General features: G+C 41.0%; 3 protein-coding genes across 4 annotated transcripts; 2 read left to right on the forward strand and 1 right to left on the reverse strand.

The window, feature by feature from the left end:
* The first annotated feature begins 637 nt into the window (after nucleotides 1-637).
* Nucleotides 638-8,232, forward strand: pbk (PDZ binding kinase). 2 transcript variants are annotated; one of them, XM_023797209.2, is made up of 8 exons: nucleotides 638-843; nucleotides 2,221-2,282; nucleotides 2,603-2,696; nucleotides 4,981-5,120; nucleotides 5,292-5,461; nucleotides 6,493-6,622; nucleotides 7,625-7,798; nucleotides 7,884-8,232. In XM_023797209.2, the coding sequence occupies exons 2-8, from the start codon at nucleotides 2,228-2,230 to the stop codon at nucleotides 8,090-8,092; spliced, it is 972 nt and encodes a 323-aa protein (XP_023652977.1). In that variant the 5' UTR covers nucleotides 638-843; nucleotides 2,221-2,227; the 3' UTR covers nucleotides 8,093-8,232. The 2 variants fall into 2 exon arrangements, with proteins under 2 accessions (XP_023652977.1, XP_023652974.1); XM_023797206.2 differs by lacking the exon at nucleotides 638-843 and adding an exon at nucleotides 1,825-1,911.
* Nucleotides 8,233-8,276: 44 nt separating this feature from the next.
* On the reverse strand, nucleotides 8,277-13,550 carry esco2 (establishment of sister chromatid cohesion N-acetyltransferase 2). The gene is made up of 11 exons (XM_023797205.2): nucleotides 13,405-13,550; nucleotides 12,309-12,374; nucleotides 11,217-12,216; nucleotides 10,523-10,601; nucleotides 10,374-10,410; nucleotides 10,147-10,276; nucleotides 9,621-9,752; nucleotides 9,393-9,482; nucleotides 9,160-9,303; nucleotides 8,816-9,000; nucleotides 8,277-8,650 (listed from the first exon to the last, which is right to left on the reverse strand). The coding sequence occupies exons 2-11, from the start codon at nucleotides 12,362-12,364 to the stop codon at nucleotides 8,518-8,520; spliced, it is 1,986 nt and encodes a 661-aa protein (XP_023652973.2). The 5' UTR covers nucleotides 12,365-12,374; nucleotides 13,405-13,550; the 3' UTR covers nucleotides 8,277-8,517.
* Nucleotides 13,551-16,054: 2,504 nt separating this feature from the next.
* ccdc25 (coiled-coil domain containing 25) lies at nucleotides 16,055-21,588 on the forward strand. The gene is made up of 9 exons (XM_023797210.2): nucleotides 16,055-16,255; nucleotides 16,685-16,732; nucleotides 17,012-17,051; nucleotides 17,463-17,514; nucleotides 17,787-17,862; nucleotides 18,158-18,261; nucleotides 19,832-20,034; nucleotides 20,260-20,305; nucleotides 20,521-21,588. Exons 1-9 carry the CDS (start codon nucleotides 16,231-16,233, stop codon nucleotides 20,548-20,550), a joined length of 624 nt encoding a protein of 207 aa, XP_023652978.2. The 5' UTR covers nucleotides 16,055-16,230; the 3' UTR covers nucleotides 20,551-21,588.
* Nucleotides 21,589-21,903: the final 315 nt, after the last annotated feature.

The raw sequence follows: 21,903 nt of genomic DNA on the forward strand, positions 1-21,903 counted from the left end.
AGGACAATGTGGTAGTATGACAAAATCAATTTCACATCTTCCAGCTTATCCATTACATGGTCCAGTGTAAATACCAACTGGAAAAAAATGCAATTGAATGTATTCAGCCATCAACAATCTCCTACATGAATATACAGTAATAGCATCCATTTCTAAAGTCATATTCTTATTATTTTATTTATTTCAATATAAAACAAAGCATAAAAAGGCTGTTTACAGAAATCTACATTCAAAGAAGCATTTGGAAAGAACAAACACAAAAGCATTTCATAATAAATGGATCAATGTAAACATTGTCTCCTTTTCCATTCTTACAGACTCCAGCCTTGTGGTTTGACCTGAAAATATTCTCTACAGTGGTTTATGTCCATGGCAACCATATACACAATCAACATGATATGACATTTTTACAAAAAAAAAATCATGTTTTTTATATTACAATAGATTGAGTGTGTGATTGCGCTGTACAATTGCAATCACATACAAAAAGCTACGGCAAATGCGACAATATGACAAACTCAAATGTGACAAAAACGATAGCTTTATATTAACAGTAGCTTTTTTGCCATAAAAGGTGAGTGAATCAGGAAGGATGGCTGTATGATATCTGGCCATAGCTGGAAGAACGGGGAATGAGCACGCGACTGAATGGACTGAACGCACCAATCAGTTGTGACTGAGTTTGGATGAGGATCGCTGCCAGTGCGCAGGCAACAAGGAGACATCAGCCCTACGGTGACTGGATAAAAGAATGAAACAAATACGGGAATTCAGTTTAACTCCTGGAGCACAGAAGCCCGTTGATGGAAAACAAACGAGTGGCTCAGAGACGTTAAGAAAAATGTAAGAAGTGAACTGCATATTTTGTAAATCAGAAAAAAAATCATTAGAGTATAAGAGAATAATCAAGGTGCAAATTATATATATTTTTAATATATGCCTTCAAAATAACTATTTTGCGTTTAATGGACACTGTTGTAACACAGTTAATCATAAGGTATGTAACAGCTAAGTTACAGAAAACGGGTACTGTATATAATAACATAATGTAAGTCTGGAAGTACTTTGGAACATCAAATATAACCGCTTGAAGTCTGAAGTTAAAACCATTCCCAAATGCCATCTTGGCACTACAGCATTTGGGCTGTAAGAATTAACTGGTAAAAAACTGACTTAATTCTAGATTGCATACACTAAAATGAGAATAATATTACAAATAAATGCAGAAAAAGGTAAATGTTATTCGAGGTGCTTTTGTTTCAACTTAAAATTCAATTCTGCCCTCTGTCGGTTCTACGTCTAAAACAAAATTAGTACTGCTTAATATTCAGATGTTTAATACTGAACATGAATATTTGTCAATACACTCGATTTTAAAGTGCAGTCGGCACTGAAGTTTGTGCTATATATATACACACATACAGTTACACACAGGCACACACACACACACACCAAATAACCTTTGTTTATCTCTACTAAGTGATACTAAAGTCGCTACTGCATCTGCAATACTTTTCCCATGTCAATTCTGGGCCTTCTGGGCCTTTACAAATTCGCCATAGCTGCCAGTTTTTAACACAGCTGACTCTGAAATATTTATTAAGTTATGGTTCATTTAAAGAGAAAAAGAAACACATTTGTCCACTTTGTAGAAACGCATTACAGATTTGTACTAAATGTAGCAATTAGTTAAATATATATATATATTTACTTTTTATATATAAATTTAGTGGCAAAGCTAAATAAACTGGAATTTTGTAAATGACTTTTGGAAAGTTTAAAAATGGAAAACGGCGTTTCGGGTTTTAGGCGCGCATGATTTGTCCTTCCGCGCGACCCATACTAGCTCTCTAGGTAAATAAGCTGGAGATTTGAAACTGGGCGCGTTTCGTTTGGCTTCCGTTTGTACAGGTATCAATTTCCTACAAATTAAACTTTGTATTGTATTAGAAGGGTTTTTAAAGGCAACGGTTAACTTTCTGCTAACTTGAATTTCGAGTTATTTAGGAGTTTTTCTGGGCGTTTTAGCCGCTTAACACCGTTGAATAGTCACCATTTAGACCGCGTTGCATGGTGACTGTAGCTCTGTGTTGTTGACGCCTATCGCGGTTACAGGGCACTTTTCATTTCGCTGCAGTAAGGGAAACCAGGCTCTACGAATTTGGATGTGCTCATCAAGCTGTGTGTTCTCATCATTGCTTTCGCTTTTTCTTAATTTAGCTAAAATATGGAAAGTCCATTTAAGACCCCATGCAAGCAAGCCTCTGGGAGCCGTGGTTACGGTAAGTGTTTCTTACTTGCTGCTCGTTAAATACGATTTATAAATGATGTGATTTTTTTATTGCCTGGTCACGGTCGGAGCAGGACGGGCGGGGTTATTTTACCGGATTTCTTTCCTCTGTGGTAGTTTTTTTTCCCGTCAATGTTGCTTTCTAGAGACATCGGAACTGCGATTCCGTAAACGGACGATGTTACATTTGGGAATGCTGGCATTTGTCTGTCAGTGGTCATTGTCACTGTAAACTGCAAATAAGAAAACATTCAGATGGCGTTCAAGTTAAAGTAACTTAAGGTTTCTTATCGTGTTTTTGGTTCCCTTCAGCTGGATCTCTCGGGACCCCTGTCACCATCCCTGCTTCTCCTTTCATGCAGAAATTGGGCTGTGGAACTGGGGTCAATGTATATCTCATGAACAGGTTCGTGCAAGAGTTTAACCACATCAGGGCTGGACTGGGACCGAAAAATGGCCCTGGCATTTTTTGGTCATGGTGGCCCACTGCGATGATTTATACGATATGCGAAAGCACATGACATACCAGAGGATATATATGTACGTTGTGTGATTTCAAAAATTAAAATAAAGCGCAGCAGCTGACAAGGAAGAGAGTAAAATTTATATGCTCTTTCACTACTCAGGGATTCATCTTGGGAGACAGGGCCACAGTGTCACAATTCCCACCTTGAAGTGAAAGTGGATGTCAAAGAAACATAAACATATTCTCATAATGCGTCCATGCATTCGGGTATAGCCCATTCAAGTGTCATGTAGCCTAACTTTTTATACAATTTAGACAGCACAGAATCATTAACCTACTTTAACGCATTTATTTATACAACCACATATTTCCCACATTTTGATATCAGTGATGCAGTGAAGATAGTCTCTATTTCTTGATGCCAACCCTCCCTATTAATCCGGGCTTGGGACCGGCACCTAGTTGAGCTGGCTTGCTCCCTTAAGTGGCTGGGTTAGGCTAAACTATATACATATCTACAAAGACTACAATACAACATCCTGAAATATGTAGTCTAACAAAACACAGTTTAAAGAAGGTAGCCTACCTGGCGAAATTGCAAACAAAGAAATTAAAAGGTCCACGGCATATAATCGCGCCATATCCAAGAAAAAGCTGTTTTTAAGAACGTAGCCTACATGGCGAAATTGAATTACTTTCTGGACCAACATACGCAATAGTCGTCAGAGGGATGAGGATGTTAGGCGAGAAGGGTCCAGCTGCAGACACCTGTAGAGTGGAGCTCCACAGGAAACACGTGGCCTCAACTCTGTGTCACAGCGAATAAACCCTAACCTTAACCCTAACCGTAACCGGAGCTCCACTTTACGTCCTTAAAGAATCACGTGTTTCCTGTGGAGGTGACGTATTTCCGGTGGAGCTCCACTCTACAGGCGTCTGCAGCTAGACCCTCTTGCGTTAGGCAACCTTTAGATCCTACCCATCATGCACTGCAGTTTTTTGCAAATCCCTCAAACGGAAAACCATTAAATACAAAAGGAAACAGCTTCGTTTGACTTCAAAACATTACTATGTATTATATTTTGAGTTTGTTGTAGGGATTTTACAGGTTTTTTTTTTTTTTTTTTTTTTTAATTAAAAATTACACCATACACCCACCATAATAAGAATGCATAACAAAAGTGAGAGATATATAAAATCGCAAGGCAGATTTCAAATATGCATAATATGCTATAGCTGTCAAGAGCTTGGGAGAAAATTACCTCAATATAATTTTGTGTGTATTTAGTATATGGGAGCGGCCTCTGCCCGGTACACCAGATGGCCAGTCCAGCCCTGAACCACATACAGCCGCGGAAAAGAATGAGACCACAGCACATATTTTTTGTTTCTCGTTTCTCAATTTATGGGTGTGCGTGTGTGAATTGTCACGCCCAGCTCCTCACGATCCTTGTGTGTGCCACGCCCACCTCGTTACCTCATGTTCATGCCTGATTGTTCTCACCTGTTGCTTGTTAAACTCAGTTTGTCTTGTGTATTTAGTCCTCGTCTGTGTCAGTCTGCCCCAGATTTGTCATTGACGTTCGTCCATGTGCTTCCCCCGGGCCTGTCACCCGAATAAAACCCTGTTATTTCGACTTCCTGGCTCCTTTTCCCTGCTTTCCCGTACGCCTGCAAGCCGTGACGTAACATGAATAATATATATATTTTTTTGCTAACTGCAGCCTGGTTCTTCCCTGTTTCTCACTAATGAAGGGCTTCTTCCTTTGCTTTATGGGTCTTCAGTCCTGCTTTCTAGGAGCCTGATATGAACTATACTAGCAGTGCACTTCACACCTACACTTAATGTTTCCCATTCCTTTTGAAGGTCATTTGATGTCATCTTACGATTCATGAGAAATTCTCGGATAAGTTGACGGTCATCTCTGGCATTAGAAAGTCGCTTCTGCCCTCTACCTGGCGGGTTTCGGGTCATTCCCAGTGTCTCTTGCTTCACCTTGTTCTTGTGTACTACTGTCTTAGAAACTTTGAACCTGGAAGCAACCAGGCTCACAGTGTAGCCTTCTGCCAGCAGAACCAGGATTTAAAAATGCAGATTTGTTTAAAAATATAGAGTGGTCTCAGTTTTTTCTGTGGCTGCATTACTGGGTGGACTAGATCAAAATCTAAATGCATAAGTGTTGGCTTAAATGTGATTCTGCACATCTTAATTTTTAAATTGGAGGGTTGGAAAAAAGCCGCATTCACCCTGGGCCGTAAAGAAGATAAGCAGCAAGTGTGTTAAGACAAAGCAGAACATATACCAGAAGCGGCTTTGTGAAGAGGCTGAGATTTTAAAGGATCTTCATCACCCAAACATTATTGGTAATTTCCAAAATATTTCACATAAACTAATCACTGTTTTTTTTTTTTTTTTTTGCTACACAATGCAGACTAAAACTGAATTCTAACCAGTTATTTATAAAGACCACTGTGAAACCGTGCCATTTGCGAATGAAAATGCTGAATCGCTTTTGTGCCGTCCGGCATCACCAGGGTTCCGGGCTTTAACCACGGCTAAAGACGGCTCTCAGTGTCTGGCCATGGAGTACGGCGGAGAGCGCTCTCTGAACGACCTGATAGAGCAGAGGAGAGAAGAGGGCCTGAAAGCATTTCCAGTGGCCAGCATCGAGAAGGTGGCCTTGCACGTGGCTCGGGGTCTCCGGGTAAACCGCCCTTCGTCTTCACAAACAGGGGGAGTACCGTATTTCCTCAAATAGTGGCCTGGGAATTTACCTAACCAGCAGAAGTACCCGGCATTTATTTGAGGGAGGCTTGTATCAGAAGTGGGCCTTCATTTCTAACCCCCCCCCCCCCCCCGTTACTAAATTACACTGTTAATACAACTTCTATAAATTACTGAATGCTACGGCACCATTTTGTCATTTTGAAACCTGTAAAAAACGCTGGGTACATTTATAGAAAATATTCTCTCCGAACACACTGTATAACGGCAGATGTCCAACAGTACCGGTGTTTACCTTCTAAAATGTATTCTTAAAAGTAAACTTTTCATCAATGCCATGTAAATCATACATACGGTTACTTTTAACTTGTATGTAGTATGACCAGTCGTGTACCGTAAATACGGTTATGATGACAGAAAAAGTTTTCCGGAGTTACTCCAAATATTAACAATAGACGTTCGCAGACAGCTTACTCTACAAAATAGAGCAAGTTGAGGGAGGCATAAAGACAATTTCAGTTAAGTATCAATTATTATTATTATTATTATTATTTATAAAAAAAAAAAAAACAACCACTGAATGTTAGGATGAGCCCCAAACTCTACAACTATCTGTGACCCGGCTTTTAATTTAATCTCAGCTTTTATTTGACGAAATATTGTAGACTGTAATGGCGTTTTTATGAAATACTTAATATACCAGTATCTGCTCCCAGTGACAGGATCCCTTTCCATACATTGTTTTTTTTTGGTGTTGTCACAAAGTACAATTTCTACATAGTTGCCCTGTTAAGTATAGAAACATTTTAGGGCAGCTATTTCAGCTGTCTGGGGAGCAGTGCTTGGGAGTGGTACCTTTCCTGGTCGCGGGTTTGATCCAGCAATCTTTCGATCACTGCGCACGTCCCTAACCATTAGGTCACCACTGCCTAATGTGAGGCCATGTAGCTGGCCATGTAGCTGGTGGTCCAGTCTTACAGTAGTAACACCTCTTGTTCCTGTCCCTTGCAGTATCTTCACAATGAGAAAAAGATTTTGCACGGAGACATCAAGTCTGGCAATGTGGTCATCAAAGGTGACTTTGAAACGGTGAAAATCTGCGACGTGGGTGTTTCCCTTCACCTGGATGAGAAGCTGAAAGGTAAGTGGATGGTTTTCAGGTACCTGCTGTATGTAGTGCAGTGTGTGAGAGGTGGACGGTCTTTATTCTCTGCCTGCTTCTGGATTGCATTGCGTCACTAAATGCTTGTCTACAGAAGCAGGAGTGCAGTTTACATATTTCTTCAGATTCTGTTGTAATATGTTATTACCAAAAGGCCACCATTGTGTCAGTTTGAACCCTGTAAAACAAAGTTGGTACATTTATTGTAAATATGCTCTTAAAGTGTATAGCGTTAGATTACAGTATTGCAGACCCATCGATTTTAAGAGCTGGCTAACCGTACCAGTAACTGCCTGCTAAAAGTGTATTCTTAAAAGTAAATTTTTCAGCTCTGCCATGTAAATCATACATATGATCATTTTAACTTCTGTGTAGTATGACCAATCATATCAGGTAAGGAGCATGCGCTGATTCCAGTGCATCAGTGTACAAACCACATGACAAACCACCTCAGGGATGAGAACTTCAGCACCACACCAGTCTGAATGGAACAATGTGTTTGTTTGTTTTTTCTGGTGGCTGGGGTGCCAATCCTGCCACCAACCCCCAAATTTTCCCTGTAAATTGGAAGACCTCCTTATAAGGCTGGATGTAGATTAACGTCATACCAGGACGAAACAATTGCAGATTAAGGGTCTTGCTCAAGGGCCCAACGGAGTAGAATCACTCCTAGGCATTCACAGGATTTGAACCAGCAACCTTCCGATTGTTGGCACAGATCCCTAGCCTCAGAGCCACCACTCTGCCCCATACCAGAGTTTTACTTAAATAAGCCCAGGTGTCACAACATGGAAACAAAACATTCTTACTCCAGCTATTAATAATAGACATGCCTTATTTGTTCATGTAGACCACGCCCCCGGCAATTATGAGACCTGGCTTTTAATTGAACCCCATTTTTTATTTGATGTATTGAGTATGGTTACTGTGCTACAGTGAATTACCGAGATGTAAATCCCACTGAAATGTCTGTGTAATCAGCACTTGACCCCAAAGCGGATTACATTGGAACGGAACCCTGGAATCCCAAGGAGGCTATAGAAGGGGGGATCATCACAGACAAGGCTGACATCTTCGCTTACGGCCTGACGCTGTGGGAGATGATGACACTGTCCATACCACACTTGGAGGTGCTGGATAGCGAGGGGGATACAGGTAATCTGCCCCAATGATGCTGACATTATTGAAATAATTTTGGTAGTATTTAGGTTAACAGCTCACTGATTTGTGGCATGTTTAGATTCTTCTTTTGATGAGGGCGACTTCGACGAGGACGGGTATTACGAGAGGCTGGGAACACGGCCGCCCCTGGATGCCGAAAGCCTGGGAGGGGCCTACCAGCGAATGGTGGAGCTCTTCTGCCTGTGCACTGCCGAAGACCCAGCCAAGCGGCCCTCTGCCACCCAGATCGTGCAGGTGCTGGAGGCTAACATGGAGGCCGCCGATTAAAGCAAGGTCATCTGAGTTTGGCTACAGGAGCCCCTTAACAGTTCACTGTCATTTTGAAGTCTGAACCCTTTTATACTTGTACTTCATATTCTTTGTCTGTCCCCCTGTATGGTTTATCAATGTTTGTCTTTTTTTTTTTTTTTTACTTTACAATAAATCATTCCTGCTTTTACTTTATTTGAACTGTTATCACTTTATTTAAGCAGTGGACAGGTTAAATGTGCTTTCTTGAAGTGACAACTTAAAAGGACTTTTAAACATTTCTGTAACTGAATAACTATTTACAACACATTAAAACAGATGAAGCTTGATATTAACTAGACTCTGAAATCCATTACATTAAATCAGGATGGGAGGGAAAAAAAATCATTAAATGAGCTGCTCTTTGAACAGAAGTGTGCACAATACTTAAGAACTACGAGGGGTTAGCAAATGAAGTTGTACACCAAAAATTCAGGAGTTCCGCAATACTTTGTGGCAAAAAGTTTGCCATCTGGTGTAGGGTCAGAGAAGGCAACTTCCTCTTTATCAAGGTGTATCCCATAGATGAAGGATTTCCTAAGGGGAGAAAGCCAGAGGTCAGTGAAACACTGGGACAGAAACCATCAGGAAAATACACTGTACTCTGTATTACGTATTTCATTTTATCAGGGCTGCAAGTTCTTAGACAACTTCTGGTAAAACTAGCTTTAGCTGATGCACATTCCCCAGCAGGAGATATACCTGGCAGAATCTACCAAGCGTGTTGCGATTCCCTGCCGCCTTGTCAGGCTGAAGACCCAAATACGGCTGACTCCACAGATGGCCTTCACTGGCGTGGTGGAGCAACACCAGGCCCTGTGGTGGTCCATGAAGTCACGCTTGGTCACATCTTCAGTGTGGCCCAACTGGTCTATTACCCTGAAGGCCTTTCAACAACAGAAGTGTCTCAGTGAACACTGCAGAAATAAGGACATCTGCTAACTGGGTAATGTCATGAAACTGCCAATAACAACATTTAACCCCCTTATTTGGTAATTCACAGTAGCATGTCCCTGGTCTGACAGAACAGGCTTCCTGCCACTCACCTGTTTGATGTGCTCCACGATGAGGCAGCCAACAATCATCCGCTCGTTGTTGACAAAAAGGTATGTCTTTGCTTGGGTGGGAGAGCTGAGGGATATTTGTTGGAACCCTAGCTCATTGTCAGCCAGCTGCCTGATATCCTCTGCCTAAAGATCAACAACAATGCCAAGTAATTACAGCACAGAATAACTACTAGTTAAACTGAAAAAGACACAAAATGGCTGCTGTTGCTCACCTTCCTGACGGCGTATTTAGGATCATCCGGGAGAACTAGAACTATTTTTCCATCCCAAAATTCAGCGACTACTCGCTCCTTTTTCCAACCCTAGAGGCAGAGTACATACGTACAGTTTAGGTAATCTACAAACACATAAAAACTAACAAATCTAAGAGCACGCCACGTTTACCCCTTTTAGCTCTGATGCTAATTGACCACCCCAGCAAAAAGTCCCCAGCTACGAACCACAAACTTAATGCTGTCCAGGAAGCGCTGGTGAAACTGCGTATGCTGAAAGTTGTCTTCCAGGCTGTCAGCACTATAGATCATTCCACAGGATGAACACGTCATGGCACCAAACTGCTTCTGGCCAGCATCCTGAATGGAGACAGCAAGCATGTGATTGCATATACCGACATCAGATACACACTTCCAAAAACAGAGTTATTGTACACGTTAATCAACACCATGTGGTATTACTAAGGCAAAAGGTTATTGTAGGCAGAACCATTAACATTACATTTAAAACTAAAATATTACATTTAACAAGCAGATGCTTTTGTTGAAAGCAACGTTCAAGTGAGGATCAGAGGGTAGAGTCAGCCTGTTCTTGGAGTTAAGAGCCTTGCTCAAAGAATGAACAATGAAATCACTTTGCCAGTCATAGGATTTGAACTAGTGAACATATGATCATGGACACAGGCTCCCAACCCATTGAACCAGACCTATCAGCTTGTGACCTACAGACCAGGAATGAACAGCCACCACGCACAATAATAAGCTGGTCAAATGACTGCCTTTCCAGGTGCTTCTTCTTCGTGGTCCTCTGCCGAATGGACGCAGAGAGGGCAGATGGGGTGCTGCAGTTCATAGGGGAGGAGATGCTTCTCTTCTTCTGGGGCCTTTTTCAAGGGGCAGAACGAAAACTGAGATTTGGAGACGAGGTCTGGAAATGCACTTAAGAATCAGTTTCAAAAGGGAACTATCAATCCCTCCTACCTTCTGGAACCAAAGATGGGGTACACACTTGGAGAAACTACAAATCAGAGAATAAACACTAATTAGAAAAGAAAACTGAATTTTGTAGTTGTTGCAGTCACCATGGAACACCCCTAATTCATTAGCAATTTTTCAAAATTTATACATACCTGAAACAGACTTTGAACATGCAGAGGTAACATTGCTGAGATCAAAGACTGTGTCAGATGCCATTTCTGTGGAAGTATCCTAAAAAAATAAATAAATAACATTTTCAGGATTAATACAAAAATTGATGACTCCATAATACCGTATTTTCCGCACTATAAGGCGCACTAAAAAGCCTTTGATTTTCTTAAAAAATAACAGTGCGCCTTATAATCCAGTGCGCTTTAAACGTGGATTAATTTCTGTTCTGCATACTGAACTCGAAGCGATTTGAATGTTTTAGTATTGAAAAGTGAGTGTATTGTGTAGTGCTTCACGTGTTATAAATTTACAATTTCAAGAGTTATTATGAATACGCTGTTATAAGTGTTCAATTTTGAGTTATTGTTAATAGGCTGACTTTTGATTTAGCGGTATAAGACTCGTTTTTTTACGTGTTAAAGAGTAGTGAAGACGCTCAAACGTTTGAACAATGTTGACAGTCATTGCGAACACGTGATGTAAAATAAATTTTCGTTGACTGGCTTATCTGACTGTTTTGTTTTGCTTAAAGCGCCTTAAAGTCCGGTGCGCCTTGTATGTGGAAAAAGTTTGAAAATAGACCACTGATTGACGGTGCGCCTTATAATGCAGTGCGCGTTATAGTGCGGAAAATACGGTATCAGAGAGATCATGTGTAGACTATGCAGCACTTACCGGAGTACTCATATCAGAAAGGGAGGACTCTGAACTAGTGGGAGTTACAGTCCTGCTAAGAACAATCTTCACTTCCTTTGTGATCCTGTGCTTCTGTAACTGTGTAACAGTAGATTGCACTTCAGATGTTCCTGGCTCGAACATCTCCAGGTTCTCCTTCACAATGCCTGTGAACTTCATAGGATCTCCAAAGCTTACACGCTTGGTGGTGACTTTTGGTGGAAGCTCTTGCGGCTTCATCTCCGGAACATTCGTCGCAGCCGTGAAACCACCACGAGGATCTTTCCCCTGCTCTTCTGCAGGTAAGGGAACAGGACGTTTCTCAACCTTAGCAGTCCGCTGCAATTTCGAGTGCTTTAGCATGGCTTTTTTGTGCATGGTTATGGCTCTCTTCCCACTGATGAAGAATGCTGCTCCCACAATGAGCTTCGGCTTGACTTTAGCTTTCAGACTTCCAAATATTATGGGAGGCAGGGAAGTGGTACTTTCTACTGGAAGATCAGCTTGGACATTAGAACTCCTCCCTATCCCGGGGGAGCTCATATATCCCCTAATGTTATTTTTCTGTCCCCGGGCAGAAATCCGTTTGGTAACCTTTGGGACTGTTTTCGTCCTCTGTGTGGTCACGGATCTTAGGGGGCTGGTGAGGCTTGCGTTTGTTTGGCTGATGGCAGGTTTTGTTTCACTTATCAGCTTCCTCTCTAGGGGCGTCAAGTACAGTGCTTTCTTCTTGCTATAAAACGATCTTGTACCCATGGCAGGTTTGACGGGTGAGGCAATCTTGGGCGAGCCCTTCGGTGGAGAGTCACCATATAGTATCCTGGGGGCAAGAGGTGAACTTCCCATTCTTCTGGGTGATGCCATTATTTTATGAGAATGGTAATTCTGCTTATTCTGGCCATGTCCGATTACTGTTTCTCCTACAGGAGACTGGGGGAGCAGAGGGGATCTCCTTCTGGGAGGGGTGCCTCGTCCCACAACCTGCCTCTTCACCCGAGTGCTGACAAGTTGACAAGGATACACACTCAATTATCACACATAAATAAATAGCATTACCTCCAAAAAGTTTCATTCAGACACCCAAGAGCTTACCTCGCAGAGCCAGTGGAACTGTGCTTTCTCTTTCTGGCTGTACCGTAAGGCAACATTTTCCCCAGCCTTGAAAACAGCAGAATCACACATGATCACAGGTTTTGGAATTACAATGACAGGAAACATGGAAACATGTGGGGGAGGTTAGGACGATTCGTGGGTCCCTGAGTGACAGAGGGCCTAAACATTTTCAACATGATTGCATTGGCTTGGGGCACAACACGATATGCTTTCATGGAGCCAGAGTCCCTGACAGGATACCTAGAAAATACATAACAGTACACCAGGACGGTCAGCCTACAGCGCAATTTGGCAAATATCAATAATACGAAATTAAACTTATTTCAGTGTTTGAGCTTAAATGTCTTTACGCTTTAGATAAATTTTGGCAAAAGGTTACAGACGTTTTAAGACTGGCAAAAGCAGATCCGATAGTGTGACGACTGTAACTAATTAATACTTTGGTAACTTTTCATGAGACAAGCTGCCTCAGTTTTGTTTAGGAAGTGCTCGGCAGTGTCAGCATAGTGGTGGATTTTATCTAAAAACACCGAAAACGAGCGAAGGCAGCCGGTCTGATGCAGTTATCTGCAATTTGGCGGGATCGGCCTCATATAGACCAGGTTGACCGCTTGTTAGTTAATATTATTAACTACCTAGCAAGTAACGAACAGTTACTGGTAATGCATGGGTGTTCCCCACATACCTACAATATCAACGATCTCGCACGATATTTCATATTTACAGTTATTCTGCATCACAGGGAGTGTTAAGTATGAAACAGGTGAGTGCAACAAAATCAACACCATCGTAAGTTATTTATACTAACATCAACTTAAACACAACAAGTAGTAGAAGTACAGTGAGATTCAACAAATTACTCGTCAATATGGCCTTAATCGCGAAAATATAGTTAGCACAAGTGTTGCCGCCAAGGGCTGAACTATTGTTAAATCGGGGGGCTATCACATTATCAGAACGACACCATAACTAGAGCAATAATCCGGATTATACTCGAACCGCAGTGATACCGGAGGGTTTATGGGAGGTTAAGCCCGTTTGAGCGCGGCGTGAGCGGGCGGCGGCGGCGGCGTACCGTCCGTGTCTCCCCAGCTAGCCGGTCTGCTGGCGCCGTCAAGCTGCAGCACATTCGCGGCTCTTTTCGAAAACAGTTCGAATCGCGCGCGCCGCAACTTCTGACGCACAGATCCGGAAACGAGAGGTGTGGCTACGTCTTGGATGACGTCTCCTCTTATTACGTTTTCTGTGACGTCTTAAAGAGATACATGCATCAACATCCTATACCTATACCATTTAAGAAGCGGTAGGGACAAGGTGTGTGAAGCTCTTTGCAAAGGCGTATAGCAGAACAAATCACGGTCCTCAGGGTCCGAGCATTGCTGTTTTTCCAGCCTTCCTTTACCTGTGAGGCAGGTGTGAAGCCTCTGTGTCCAATGAGAATCAGATCAGTAATTATTAAACTAACTACTTGGGTAAACTGAAAACAACGCCTGGATTTGGAATTGAGGTCCCGATTTGAGGAGCCCTGTAGTATAGTGTATATGTATTAACTCAGGATATTGTACTATGAAGAAAACACTGTAATTCATGATTATTTATTTATTTATTTATTTTTGATTTTTTTTTTTATGGGTTACTTCCTAAATAAAGTGTATTTAACCTCAGTATGGCAACCTAAAGCGGGAGAGTTGCATTGCCAGGAACTGGAGGTGAGTAAAAACAGTCAGTATGAGTAAAAATAGGAGAGATTTGACGTGAAATCCTTTCTACATTTAAAATGCCATTTGAATATAGCCTTGATATAAAAGATGTGGAACATAAAACAATTTATGGACTGAATAATGCTCATATCAGTGGATGACTGTAGTAGTACACTGTAGTAACTGCAAGTCAGATTTAGGTGCTCTCCACAGTGTCCTAATTTCCCATTCTATAATTGAAAAACGGCAAGCGCTTTTCCATCCTAAGCCAACAATTTCCCTCTGCATCTTCACAAGGAGGGATATCATTGTTAAAACTACATAATTACAAAGGAGAAGCAATATGTTTGCTCAGAAAACTTCAACAGACCATCTGGGAGATTGAAAAATATTCTACATCAACATAAAAAAAATGCAAGCAATCATAATCACAGTAATATGTAATTGATTATTGATGAAAGCACTGGCCCTACCAAGATCCACTTAACACAGTACATTGAGGGAACCCTGGAATCATCAGCACATGTGCAGGGATAATTGACATTCCAGCTGGTGTTTCTCATACCAGTGTCAATGCTTAATTAGTCAAGTTTGCTGATGAGAATAAATTGCCCCTAAATTACTGTAGGTCCATTGTAGGTCCAGGCTGCAATGCACAGGGTGGAGACTGGAGAACACATTAAGTCATTGACAAAAATTCACGCACTGAATCTGAAAATGATCTTCATTAAATGTGTATGCCATTCCCTGCATCATTGCAGGTCCAAAGCACTGACTGTTCTTCCGCAAAATGTTAAGCCATGTAACGTTCTTGACACATACTTGGCCCTCCATTGCTGTCCTATGGCAAATAAATACGAGGGGGTTTGGCACCACTATTTTTTGGTGAAATCCTGCTGATGATATGGCCGCAACAAAATATAGCTTGCCATCAGATCATATAAGAGAGTGAGAGAGGTTCCCACAGAGATTCTGACTAAAATGACAGCCTTGTGGATCACAAAGTGTTTCACTTGTCTGTGGTAGATCTGACACACTCGATCCTGTCAAAATCTCAAGTTGACAACCTTTTATCATTCTTTTCTGCAGCAAGTAATCGTGCCTCAGTGATTCCAGAGCCGGAATGACATAATTAAATGGGACCAGATAAATCAATTAACAAATCAATGAACAAATGTCTTGGTGCCTCATTATCTAATTGGCATAGTAAGAGGTTTTTCCATGCTTTTCAGGCAGGGGCATGGATACCTCGGTCAACAATGTCCACTGAGAGGGACACCCCCCAATCCGCAAACTGTACCAAGGGGGCCCAGAATCCCTAGGTACAACCCTGGGTGCAAGACATGAGGACAATAAACTAGATGTATGAGGTTCATAATAATGACCAACACAAGACACGTTGATGCCATCAAGTCTCTAGGGTGGCCCACTCTGGTCTTCAATTTGAAATAAGTCTGCACACACATTTACATGTAAGTTTTATTACCTTTATTACCATTTGTAAACTACCCCAATGCTATAGATGTAGTGAATTTATTGGATTATAATGAAATAATGTAGATTTGTCATGATTTCTTGCATGAGCATGAGAGTCTGAAAACGTCAGTGTCACGCCAGATGCGTGAGAGTTGGCAACCCTGAGTCTCTCTCCTCAAACAGTGAGTTCAGTGCTACCAGGCCTCAAAATGACAAACCCTTCTTCATTACTGTATGTAGGCAAAAAAGAAGTGAATTCACTGAGACAATAATACTGAAGAAAATAAAGTAAAACTGGAAGACAGTGACAAATTATGTGAAGACAGTTTGCTTGTAGAGGTCTTTGCTAACATACAATATTAAGTCTACACAGTTCATTTGTTGCAACAGTAGTTTTCAACTGTATTTAAGTCTTTTTCACTGAATGCGTATTAGGCTATAAAACCCTTTTAGTTATCTTTCTGTATACGATTGGTTCTTGATGTTAATCAGTACTTTTTGGGGGCAGAGAAAGCCTTGCAATATGTCCAGAGCTGATTCGCATGCAAACCCCCATTACGCCGGGACAAAGCGGAAAGGCCCCCTCCTCCGACTCGGAAACTTCCTGTCGCCGTTTTCCATGCTTTTATTGCACTCTGACGGTCTTTCAAAACAGAATCGCCCGCATATAGCACTTTAAAAAGATCGACTAAATCTGCTGCTTATCTTAGTTGTCTTAGAACAAAATGGTGTTTTATTTCACGAGTGCAGGTGAGTTCCCGGTGACACAGACGTGGAATACATGTCTGGCTAGCTCGTTAGCCAACAGACAACTGCCGATTTCACAGCATTAGGATAGAGGGTCGATTAGTGTCAGTTATATTGCTAGCAAAATGGTTGATAGTTCATTTTTACGCTGTGATCTGTTTTCTGTAATCAAGCGAGAAATACACCTGGTTGCTGTACTATAACTAGCTAGCTATCTAGCTAATTGCTCTTTTTCTGGATGTATCCTAGATGTAATACATTTAGATCTGCCAGATTATCTTTGTCCAGTAGCATATCTCTGTAATGGATAACGTAATGTCAGGATAGTTGTCTCTAATGAGCAGCTAATAAACTAATAATGTCCTTTGTGTTCTGGTGTGTACTGATAGTTTCATAACCGATGCTTAAATTAAGCGCTGTTTTCTTTTGCAGTTGTGACACCACCTTACACTATATATATGGGAAAAGACAAATATGAAAGTAAGTAACCAGCCGTTCAGCTATTATGTTTTTATAGGGATATACTTGAGCAAACGTGGACTAGGAACCAAAGGCCTCCCTGTTCAGGTACCGGGGGGCAGCTTTAATCGACGCACTGAACTTGAATGGCATGTAAAGAAGTGTATTTTGCATAAATATATTACAACTTATTGCCGTTTAATTAATATGTATGCAGATGCTGAATATCGAATAGTGCATCAAATTGCTGTTTCACTTGGACGCATTTTACAACATTAAACAGCAGTTTGTGTTCAACAGATGAAGATCTTATTAAATATGGATGGCCCGAAGATATTTGGTGAGAAATTGTTTTCCCCCAATCTTCTGTCAGGCTGGGAATTAGTTAATGCATCCAGTGACAATGACATTGATCACCCAAAGGTCTAACGGGTATTGGGTACGATACACAGATCTCTGTGTGCAGTTTAGATGAACATCCACAAGGTGGCCTTTAAGATTTAGTTTAGAGGGGTTTAGATGGGTAAATAAGTGTTTCTCTTTGTAGAAACTACCGGAATCTTAAATTGGTTTATTATTAATTATTTGATTGACTCCCCATATAAATTGGCAATTTATAATCCAGTTGCAAAGAAATGGTTAGATGGTCAGTATAAGGAAGCAGTATTAACCAGAGTATCCAATCTTTTTGCAGCAACATATGATGAAAATAAAGTTAATAGCTGTGAAAAATAACTTGGTTTGCTTACAGGTTTCACGTGGATAAGCTGTCATCTGCCCATGTCTACTTGAGAATGCCGAAGGTACTGGGAATAACTTATAATATCCATACCATTTGTCTTGTCAACAGTTTTTTTAGGTATATTATACATTATTATCTGTTTTTGTCTTTGGTTTTTCTGGCTTTGTTCTGGTGGTGTTGGGAGAGGTTACAGATTCAGCAGGTTTGCCGAACCTGCCTGGGAATACTGAGAAACTGGCATAAATTAAATTCTGTGGAGTTCCACATTGTGTGTTATGTTATGTGTTTTCATATAGAGTGTCATGAAAATGGCATCTCTTCATTAAATTTTAGGGGACAACAATAGAGGACATACCTAAGGAGGTCCTCGTCGATTGTGTGCAGCTTGTGAAAAACAACAGCATCCAAGGTAACCTTTGTACTAGCAGATCAGAATTAGTGTATAACAAAAATGACATCTTCATGTGTTATGTACCTGAAGACAATGCAGTATTACAGAATTGATGTGTTATAATCCCAGCTAAAAATGTATTGCTATTTGTTAATTTGGCTTGTATTATAAGGATTTGCTGTAATAAATTTGGCATGCACTTTTTTGAAAGTTTTTTTTTTTTTTTTTTATTGATTTCTGCAAATTGTTTTGAATCACGACCGATTTCTCAGTGTTTTTGTCAGTTGAGAAACTAACGACATGTTTTTGACAGGGTGCAAAATGAACAATATTAATATTGTTTACACGCCGTGGAGCAACCTGAAGAAGACAGCGGATATGGACGTGGGTCAGATAGGCTTTCACCGGCAGAAGGAGGCAAGTGCATTAACAGTAGAGGCCTTTGGTTGTTTGGATCCGTCTGCTAATGACTGTGCGGTTCTGACCGTCTTGTGCGAATCGGAAAGTACACCTCTGACACTAATGAATATTCACACATTGTTAGTTGTCTGATTGTTATTCGTTACCCCGGCATCATTATTATGATATGGTCTCACAGATCTGTTATAGTAGGATTACTATTTTGGATGTTTTAATAACATTTATGTTTATTTATGACATGTCAGGAACATATGAATAAGAGACTCCTCTCCACTTCCACATTTATCGCAGCAGGGGTTAACATCTGGGTATATAGGAGAAAGTTTGAGTTTGCACATATGAGCTCTATGCACAGCCTTGAACTGTAATAGACAGTGACGAGCACAGAGGGAAGTGCAATTAACCGCTTTAAATATTAAATTCCATGTATTGTCAGCTGACGTTCTATAGAATGCGTTGAGAGGAGGTCAATTTGTCCTCCGATGAAGGCTTTTAAAGTATCCAAACTATCAAGCTTGAGGTTTCAGATGTATTGTTTGTGCTAAAAAAGAATCTAATTTGCTCCTCCATGAATTCCACAAAATCGTTATCTGACAAAAGGGTCGAATTAAAACGCCAATGTCTATTTGATGGAGTAGCATCCGGAAAAGCGATAGATAGTATAACGGGGGCATGGTCTGAGATCACAATACTCCGATAGTCACAGGAGCAGACCAAAGGGATCAATTGATCGTCAATAAGAAAATAGTCAATCCTGGAAAACGTATGGCGCACCTGTGAGAGGAATGAATATTCACTCCCGCTAGGGTGAAGATGACGCCATAGAACGGACACCCCATAATTTAACAAAAAAGACTGAATAAATGCAGCAGATTTACTCAATATGCCAGGAATAGACCGATCTAAGACAGGATCCAACCAACAATTGAGACCCCCCCCCCCCCCCCCCGATTTTGAGCTGTTATTCTGAGCATATATTTTGATATGCTAGATATTATGCAAAAGTCTTAGGCAGTCAAAAGAAAATGATGTTTAAGTGATCAAACTATGATGAGTCACGTGAGTCAAACTATGTCACCTGTTAGTGTGTCAGTTTAGCCATTTCAAAATCTCTCCTAAGGTTAACCCAGTATTTGCAGTAAACATACAATATACCCCTGTGCTAGCACCCCCTGTTTGGATAACAAAACCTCATGGAGGTATTTAAAGTAGTGATATTGTCCAGATCAGCGAAATACATTGTTTGGCTAATAAATTCCTCATTGAGCCATTTAACTAACTAATTTAATTCATTAAGAGGGCTGATGATGAGGAGAGGTTTGGTAACTGAAGCGGTTCATCCAATAAGATATCAGGGCCATTTTTGATGAGAGAAATTCTTGTTATTTTTTAGAGTGTTGGTGTTATTTTGCATATGTTCTAATGTTAAATTGTTTTTTTCTGTAAATATACACGTACTACCCAGAAAAATAGCTTTAAACGTTTTTTCTTTGATGACATAATGCTTTCACACAGCACAGTAATGGCAATTCTGTTACTACACTTGAAATAATTTTCACATACGTAGGTTAAAGTTGTAGCAGTGGAAAAGAAAATCAACGAGATTGTGAACCGGCTGGAGAAGACGAAAGAGGAGCGATACCCAGACCTAGCGGCCGAGAAGGAATCTCGGGACAGGGAGGAGAGAGCTGAGAAGAAAGCACAGATCCAGGAGTTAAAAAAGAAGGAGAAGGAGGATGTGAAGAAGAAGAAAGAGATGGATGAGCTGAGGTGAAAATAAAAAGCGGACGGCTTTTTCTGATGTGCAAATTGAAAGGCGTCGATTTTATTTTGGTCTTTAGTCTCATCTTTGTTACATCCTGGTTGTTATTGTGAGGAGAGTAAATGATATAATCATGGAAAATCCAAGGGTTATAAAAAGCGAACAAATGTCCAACAGTGGCCTGGAATTTATGAACTGTTATAGTTAGATTTTTATTTTTTGATTTCCCGTAGGAGTTACTCGTCTCTTATGAAAAGTGACAACATGACGACGAATGAGGTAAGTTAGGGTACAGTCCTCAAGTGGACGTGTAAAATGTTATGGCATTTTACGCATAAACTTGCACTCCAGTTTTTCCCCAAATGTTTCATGATTTTGTCATATGTGTCATGTGACTTTGTATACAAATGATCATAAATCACTATTACTGCAACTCATACATGTTCTGCTTTTAGCCTGGGGGTGTCATCATTCATTTTATTCTCCTCCTGTAGGATGGCAATGATTCTGACGACTTCATGTAGAGATGAAGAGTTTCGAGGCTGCCCGATTCTCGCCCGTCCCCTTAATTAAAATCCAAAGTGCTCCGTCACCATTCATGTGAACACTTAAGGTGCCGGCTGTGCTGACGGTGTTTCCAGTGGAGATGACGGCTCTGTTCAGCTGCCAGACTCTGAAAGGAAATCTGCCACCTTCCGGCTCCCTATTAACCGATTAACCGCTGCATCACACAGACCTCGAAGCTGACGGACAGCGTGGGAAAACAGGAGAAATCCTTGGTGCTGTTGTATTTCGTGAGCCAGCAGTAGTACCCCAGAGGGTGCTGTTTGTAGTGTGACCTTCGGAAGATACCGCAGGTCAGCCAAGTCTGCATGAGACACTCTAAATTCTTGTGGGAACTGGTCTGGGTGTGAGGGGTTATCTGTGTGTTTTTTATTAATGTAATCTCTGCTAATGCCCTGCAATGGCAGCCGGATTGAAATGCGAATTTGTCTTCAGCCACAGTTTTTTAACACGTCGCCGGGGACGGTATCTCAGCATGCTCTGTTTCAAAAACTTCATTGTACGATGGGTGATCGTCTTGGCAAAAAAAACAACATATATCTACTGAGGTTGTCTGCAACATTAAAACTGCTAAAAGAGAAATCAAGCTTAATTTTAAATAAACATTTGGTTCATCTAAGTGTAGATGGTTTAAGCGATTCCCCCCCCCCCCCCCCCCCCCCGACAGCACAAATTTAGCTTAATTTCATTAAAGCAAAGTACTTTTTTAGGGAGTGTGTCTGAAATGCAGAAACCATGACTTTGAAGGCTGTGTTTGTTTCTGGAATCATCATTTTTTTTTTTGTTTGTTTGACATCTGTTTAGTTGTCAAAATCGAAAACAAACTTTTCCCACTGCCTGTGTCTTCCTCTACTGCATTCATTAAACACTGTTAAGTTCAGTCAAAGGAAGTCTTAAAACCTTAATTGGGTCATTGTATCATTTGCCATGGCATTGTGTTGTGGTTGTAGGGTGTCTGCTACAGAGCAGTGGAATGACCATAAAACGTTTTCCCAGAATTGTCGCACATTTATTGCTGGGTGGCTGTTTTTGGTTTAATTGGCTTATGTTGTTCTCTCCACATTTATCAGGGGTCTCCATCTCTGGTCCTGGAGAGCTACTATCCAGTAGGTTTTCTCTCCCACTTGGCTTCTGATGAGCCACACCTGCTCCTGGTATTTACCTGAGAACTAGTGTGGCTCATCAGAAGCCGGGTAGGATAGAAAACCTACTGGATAGTAGCTCTCCAGGACCGGAGATGGAGACCCCTGGTCTAGATGAATCAATGGATTTAAAAATGAGAGGAGGGAGAAATCGCATTAGGTGGTGCCGAG

Source organism: Paramormyrops kingsleyae, chromosome 19 (genome assembly GCF_048594095.1).
Source record: "Paramormyrops kingsleyae isolate MSU_618 chromosome 19, PKINGS_0.4, whole genome shotgun sequence".
Classification (NCBI taxonomy): Eukaryota; Metazoa; Chordata; class Actinopteri; order Osteoglossiformes; family Mormyridae; genus Paramormyrops; species Paramormyrops kingsleyae.